Source organism: Cicer arietinum, chromosome 8 (assembly GCF_000331145.2).
Source record: "Cicer arietinum cultivar CDC Frontier isolate Library 1 chromosome 8, Cicar.CDCFrontier_v2.0, whole genome shotgun sequence".
In the NCBI taxonomy this organism is placed as follows: Eukaryota; Viridiplantae; Streptophyta; class Magnoliopsida; order Fabales; family Fabaceae; genus Cicer; species Cicer arietinum.
The window spans coordinates 28,280,049-28,287,900 of record NC_021167.2 but is presented as its reverse complement, the minus strand read 5'-3'; the positions used below and the strand labels follow the sequence as shown (position 1 = coordinate 28,287,900).

General features: G+C 29.6%; 1 protein-coding gene across 1 annotated transcript; it reads left to right on the top strand.

Moving 5' to 3' along the window:
* The first annotated feature begins 2,889 nt into the window (after window positions 1-2,889).
* Window positions 2,890-7,185, top strand: LOC101497698 (glutathione hydrolase 3). Its single transcript, XM_004513018.4, has 7 exons — window positions 2,890-3,235; window positions 4,046-4,356; window positions 4,506-5,024; window positions 5,264-5,499; window positions 5,621-5,885; window positions 6,136-6,273; window positions 6,654-7,185. The coding sequence occupies exons 1-7, from the start codon at window positions 3,130-3,132 to the stop codon at window positions 6,924-6,926; spliced, it is 1,848 nt and encodes a 615-aa protein (XP_004513075.1). The 5' UTR covers window positions 2,890-3,129; the 3' UTR covers window positions 6,927-7,185.
* The last annotated feature ends 667 nt before the right edge of the window (window positions 7,186-7,852 follow it).

Below are 7,852 nucleotides of genomic sequence, written 5' to 3'. Positions count from 1 at the left end.
ACTTGAGGTGGTGTCAACATTTGTAGGATTTAGAAGATCGAGTGACCTTGCCCACATGATAATGACTGACATGACATAAACTAAAGAAAAAGGAAATAATGTAACTTTTGTTAACAAAATTAAAAGGAAATAGCTCAAACATAGTTCATGTACTAATTTAGTGAATATACGATGAACTATATATGTTTCTTGTGTTTGACTTTCTAGTTTTTCCAACTCAAGTCATATTTTTTAACTATTTTTCGCTTTCGGTTCTTTTTCCATGTTTTTTACGGTATTGTTTTTTAATAGAAGTCGTTTCAATCAATTAAAAAATATTAGTATTGTTTTTAAATTATCTTTAATATTTAATTTAGGCTACTTTAGTGTACGGAACCACTAACTAAATAGTAGTTAATTTATATTTTATAAAAAAATATTATAATTCATAATAAAATTTATAATGTAATGTGGTGTGACCAGTGCTTGTGTGGTACGAGGATGTTCGAACTAGTACCCGGCCCAAAGTGGTAAAGTTTATCTATGCATTATTTTTTTCGTCAATGCTCCAATAGTGAATGGTTTATTCTTAATCACTAAAATTATATACAAACTCCATTAATTAAGCTTAATATTACGAAGAGTTTAGATGTTGCTTTGCTAAGCTGGGCAGAGCAACTAAGAAAAAAATTAGGATTTCTACTATATATTTATAAATTGAAGTATTTATATATATATTTTTTAAATTAATAAATTAACGATCATTTTTATTAATTAAAAAAATTCATTTTTTATTTTTATATTTTAGAAAATATCATTTCATAAAGAAAATAATTATTTTGTTGTTTATAAGTTTTATATTAATTTTTTTAATTTTATTGTAAAAATATTCATTATTATGAGTAATAAAATTCTGATTTTTTATTTATTTTACTGACACTTTTGATAAATAATATTTGATTATTATAATTTTATAAATGAGAAAATAATATTTTCAAAAAAATTATTTAACTATTAATTTAAAGACCATGTAAAAGATTTACGCATGTGCATTATAATTTCTCAATAACTTATATAATTTAGTGCTCTTAAAACATCCCAAAGGTCTTTTAATAAGGTGTTTTCAAATGGATTATAGGATTTTTTTAATAAAAATTGAACATTAAAACTATTTTAGCTTAAAATACAGTTAACATGTATAGTTTTGATATTTGGGAATAATAATTTTTTCAAATGGTTATGGTTGATATTTAATTTGGAGAGTATTTTCACCAAACAAATACTCATATTCATTAAGAAAGTATCCTACTCATCACAAATAATATTTGTTGAATCAATTATTCATGTCCATCCCTACTTTATATCTATGACACGAGTTTGTTCAATAATGTCACGTTGGATTAATATTTTCTTTCATTTCCTCTATAAACTCTAACTTGGTTTTTGTTGGGCTCATGGTTCAAATGTGATTGGTCCATTTCTTGCTATCTCAGCCCAACAAATCCAAGCTTCAACAAGCCTTTTTAATCTGCATGTGCCTAAAGTCTCTAAACTAGTAACTCATTTGTGTAAAGTTAGTTGAAAGGTTGGTCCATTTCTTGATGATACAATAGGTAGATAAATTATTACATTATATGAGTTGGTTTTCTCTACCAAATTTATGATATTATTATCGTAATATTTTGATACTACTTTGATTTTTTCGTTATTGAATAAATATTTATGCATTGTTGATATGAATGTCTTATAACGTGTCAATTTATGTGATTTATGTTCTTTAAAAAAACTCAAATGCAACTATCAATAAATCATCGTTCATAAAACTTAAATATTTATTCATAACACTTGTTGTTGTTAAAACATATATATAAAAAAATTTACCTATGATTTGAACAGACAAAAATGCAGAAAAAAATAGAAAGATAAAGAATTAAATAATATACTCTATTTAAAATGATATATAAACAAAAATGGTAACTAAATAATTGATGTATCTGGTTAAGAATTTAGTCCAAATACATCAACTTTTCAACTACTACTTTTGTTTATATTTCATTCCAAAAATAATATATTTTTAAAGAAAATGATTATAATGCACTGCAAAAAGTTTTATATATAACTCGTCACAACCATTAACATACACGACTTTAAAAATAATTATAATAAAAAAAAATATATAGATTGTTATGGAATGAAAATTATAAAAACTTGTACACTAAATAAATTAAATCATATCTATTTTTAAGTGTAAAGTAAATCATATCTATTTTTAAGTGTAAAGTTAGTTGAAAGTTTCGTCCATTTCTGGATTCAATAGGTAAATAAATTATTACATTATATGAATTGGTTTTTTCTATAAAACTTATAATATTATTATTGTAATCTTTTGATACTACTCCGATTTTTTCGTTATTGAATAAATACTTATGCGTTGTTGATATGAATGTCTTATAACATGTCAATTTATATGATTTATGTTCTTTAAAAAAACTCAAATGCAACTATCAATAAATCACCGTTCATAAAACTTAATTACTTATTTCATAACACTTGTTGTCGTTAAAACATGTATATAAAAAAATTTACCTATGATTTGAACACACAAAAATGCAGAAAAAAAATAGAAAGATAAAGAATTAAATAATATACTTTATTTAAAATGATATATAAACAAAAATAGTAACTGAATAATTGATGTATCTGATTAAGAATTTAGTCCAAATACATCAACTTTTCAATTACCACTTTTGCTTATATTTCATTCCAAAAATAATATATTTTTACAAAAGTTTTTATAGCTAGTCACAAAAATATAACGATCGATTTGGAATGAAAATTATAAAAACTTGTACGCTAAATGAATTAAATCATATCTATTTTTAAGTGTAAGTATTGAAGTAAACCAAACATGCCATAAATGAGAACAAGAAACGTGCTTCTTTCTAGTAGCAAAAGCCAAAGGGTAATCCAAAAATTTGGGAGTACAACTTAATGAGTGAATCTTAACAAACATAAAAAAACATCCAGCCAGATTGTTAAACAGAATATACACAACAGATTAAGAGTGAGACTGATATCAAAGATCTCAAACAAACAAAAAAGTCAACACAACAATAATAATTTGTTCTTCAGACAATAACACAATCTTACATGTTAATGGATTCTCCTTTGTTGGGACCGCATCATGTTCTTCCCAATAAATTCATCCGGAAACTTTTTCTCTGTTTCCTTCTCTTCTTTCTCGCTGTCATCACCAGTTAGTTCTCTTTTTTATTTCAGCTACTTTTATTTATTTTTCTCATTCCATTTATGTTTATTCATGATTCATCATTATCTTGATGGAGATAAGTGATTTATATGTATGAATTTTTAGATTATTGATTCCATTGTGGTATAGATTAAATTTCGATTAATTTATTCTCTCAAATTATTACGGATGTCGACGTGTTACTGTCATAGTTGTGTCTGGTGTCTGTGTTAGTATCTGTGCTTCATAGGTAATAAGAAAATGAATTCAGAAAACCAGTTTGATGAATTTGAAGAGGAAAAACTTACTGGAATTAGAGCATTTTCTCATGATTTTCATAGCTGTTTGTTTTAGCTTTTGAGATATCTTAAGTGATTTCAGTAGAAATATAAATAAATAAAAAATCTTTGGTAAAAAGGGCATTTTGTAAAGTTATGTGATTTGGCCTTGAGGTGAGTCTAAAGGATGTAGTAGTATATTCATTGTAAGACTAAATCATGGTTGGTTGTTAATTGTTATTAGAATTGGATACTCTGGTTAATGTCTTAGGTTGCTGTAAAATTATGATAAAAGAAACATTCATGCACTGGTTTTGGGTGGATGTATTGGAGGAATGTAACACATGACAGCAAAAACACTGACCTTGTGCTTAAGATAGCTTTTATATACAATGTGGTATAGATTATAGGAAAGATACATTTGAGAAGCTGACTGGTATATTGTTGTAACTTGTGTGCCAATACATTTGCTTCACATTAGTGAAATTTGTTTATCATATTAATGTACTGTTTCCGATGCTAAGTGCAATTTCTTTTCCAGTTGTTGGGATAGCAATAAGAGGCAACATAAGTTTTGAGATATTGAAAGGGGCCAATGAGGGAGATGTTGTTGAATCAGAAGTTGGAGTTGTTGCAGCTGACGATGCTCGGTGTTCGGCAGTTGGTGTTTCAATGCTTAGGCTTGGTGGACATGCTGTTGATGCTGCAGTGGCTGCTGCGTTATGCGTTGGTGTTGTTTTTCAAGCTTCAAGTGGCATAGGAGGTGGCTCTTTTATGGTTGTGAAATCTTCTTCTAGTTTCAAAGCTCAAGCTTTTGACATGAGAGAAACTGCTCCTTTAGCTGCTTCACAGGTTTGAGATTATCTCTTTCTGCTAAACCATTGAAGTGGTTGAAACTCATGATTTAAATCGCTGAAATAATTGCACCAAATTAATATTTCGGCTGGAATACTATTCCGAAAGCGACTTACATTTGTGTAAATGTTTGACTGTCAAAGCAGAATATGTATCAGACCAATCTTGAAGCTAAGTCCTTAGGAGCCTTGTCAATGGGAGTTCCTGGTGAATTAGCTGGCCTTCATGCAGCCTGGTTGAAGTATGGAAGATTGCCATGGAAGACCTTATTCCAACCGGCTATAGAACTTGCGAAAAATGGTTTTGTAGTGTCTCCTACTCTCGGCGAATACCTAGTTAAAGAAGAAAGCAAGATAATGAATGATCTTGGGCTAAAAACCATATATGCACCTAATGGAATTTTGTTAAAAGAAGGTGAGATATGTAGTAATGTTGAACTTGGACAAAGCTTAGAGGTAGTGGCAGAGGAAGGGCCACAAGCTTTCTACAATGGAACCATTGGTGAGAAGTTGGTAAATGATGTAAGAGAAGCTGGTGGTATTTTAACAATGGAGGATTTGAGAAATTACAAAGTGGAAATTACTGATGCAATGATTGTGAATGTGATGGGATACACCATACATGGAATGCCACCTCCTTCGAGTGGAACAGTTGCTCTTTCTCTGGTTTGTAGATTCATATATCTTCGTTACTTTATTCTATTAGTTATTTCTTTACCAACGTATCTCTAATTATGTTACACCTTTTTTTGCAACTTGTAATCAATACTATGATAGAACCATGTAAAATAATATCGGTTTTCAATAAATTTAATACTACTACCAATTTTCTGAAGTAGTAATATCATTGCAAAAATCTACTACAATTGTATGCATATAAACTCTAATAGTTAGTATATGAACAGATCCTAAACATCTTGGAGAGTTATGGAAATCCTGATGCTGCAAAGGGTAATTTGGGTATACATAGACTAGTAGAAGCTTTGAAACATATGTTTGCCGTTCGAATGGACTTGGGGGACCCCGAATTTGAAAACATTAGTGGAACTGTATCCAAAATGCTTTCCCCGTCTTTTGCGCAAACTATTCAGCGCAAAATACTCGATAACACTACTTTTCCTCCAGAGTACTATATGAACAGGTGTGGTCTATTGGTTGTAGTAATTTGAATGTGAATTAAAAACTTTGCCTTTTGCTTGATATGTTGCAAACTAAGTAAGTTGGTAATATAAAGGGTATATCATATGCATGGCATATTGCAGGTGGAGCCAAGTTAGAGATCATGGAACAAGCCATTTGTGTGTTGTAGATGCTGATAGAAATGCTGTATCACTGACAACAAGTGTAAACCGGCATTTTGGCGCGGGGATTCGTTCGACTTCAACCGGTATTGTGATCAATGATGAAATGGATGACTTTTCCATACCTACTGATATATCTCCTGAAAAGTTACCTCCAGCACCAACTAATTTTATTGAACCAAACAAAAGGCCATTGTCTTCCATGACTCCTATTATAATCACAAAGGTATTTCTTAAAACATGCTTATTGTGAAATTTTTTCCATTCAAAGTTCATTTTAAGTAAGCCACTAGTAATACTAAGGCGAATCGCTCAGTTTAGAGGAGATTGTCAAATCTAACAAAAAAATATCTTTACTCGATATGATATGACTTGGAAACAAAAGTTTCACATGATAAAGTGTGTCAAATTTCAATACAAGATTATCTATCTCCAAATTCATACACATGAAACTTTTTTTTGCTATGCTTTTGTAGGATGACCAATTGGCTGGGGTACTTGGAGGAAGTGGTGGAATGAACATTATTTCAGCAGTGACTCAAGTCTTTCTTAATCATTTCATCTTAGGAATGAAACCTTTAGATGCAGTTTTGAGACCAAGGGTCTATACCAAGGTTCTAACTCCTTTGTATTTATATAATAATGGTTAAATATGATTATAGTCCCTTCAATTATAGTGTTTTATATTTTAGTTCCGGCAAGTTTTTTTGTTTAAATTCAGTCACTGAAAATTAAAAAATTGTTGCTTTTAGTCTCTGACGTCATACGTGGTCCAATAAAATCATGCCACTTGGCCCAAAAACTGAAGACCGAGACTAAAAGCAACAACTTTTAAATTTGCAGGAACTGAATCCAAACTAAAAAACTTATAGAGACTAAAATAAAAAACTAACGCTATAATTGTAGGGACTAAAATGATATTTAAACATTAAATGATTTATTTATGTACGAAGCTTTTAACTACTATCTAATTTTTTATCTTTATCTAATGTAGCTAATACCAGATTGTGTTTGCTATGAGAACTTGACTACTCATGATGGTGATCATATTGAGGTTTCAAAAGAAAGTAGACTTTTCTTGAATGAGAGAGGTCACCAATTGAATGCATCTCAAGCACTAGCTATTACTCAGCTTATTGTTCATACTCCTAAAATACCTATTAACATTAATAGGAAAATTGGTGAAGACACTAATTCATATGTAAAGCATGGCACTCTAATAGCAGTAAGTGACCCAAGAAAAGGTGGTTGTCCTGCTGCTGTTTAAATTAAATTGATCATTTCTTATTGATATTTGTAAAATTCAAAAATAAAAATATAAATCATTATTTTAATCAGAACCTTTGTTCTATCAATGTTACAATATTCATGTGTAGTGCTTGTTTGAAGCTATTGTTGGAGGGAGAAATTAAGTGTTTGGATTAGTTATTTTTAGTGCTCTTTGTAAACTATTGAATACTTGAGTATTTATATTAAATTTCTTTTGTAAATCATCCAATAAGAAAATTATATATACTTTATGTGTATTTGAATTGTATTTGCATATCATCTCTCTTAGAGAGTTATTAATTATTGGCTTAATTGCAGTTTTGGTCCCCTATTTTAACTGAATCGCGAAAGTAGTCCCTCTATTTTATTTCTTCCTAGTTTTGGTCCCTAAAACAGAATTTTGGTCTAAAACTTGATGAAATTTTATTTTTTTTGCGTTTATTTAAGTCACACCATGCCTCAAGATCTCGCGGTGCAACAATTGTACTTGAAATTTATGATCATAAATGGTGTAGTGTGACTTTAAAAAATGTCACTTCATCAAGTTTTGGACTAAAATTATGTTTGGAGGACCAAAACTGTGGAGAAATAAAATGGAGGGACTACTTTCACGATTCAGCTAAAATAGGGGGACTTAAATTGTAATTAAGCCATAATTATTTGTGTCATAGACACAAATTCCGGTTGTAAAATGTTCAATAGTGTCGAATTGTGTTCCTTAACTTATATTGGTTAAGTCATTAGGTATTATATATATATATATAATAGTTGGTTTGAAAAGGCATTGATATTACTTTGAAGGCTAAACTATTTAAACAAACCAAATTGGTTATATGGGATAAAGTACCAATGATGAATATATACTACTTTGAGGCATTTGACAGATCAACATGCGACATAATGTCGTTTGATGGGGTAGACAAC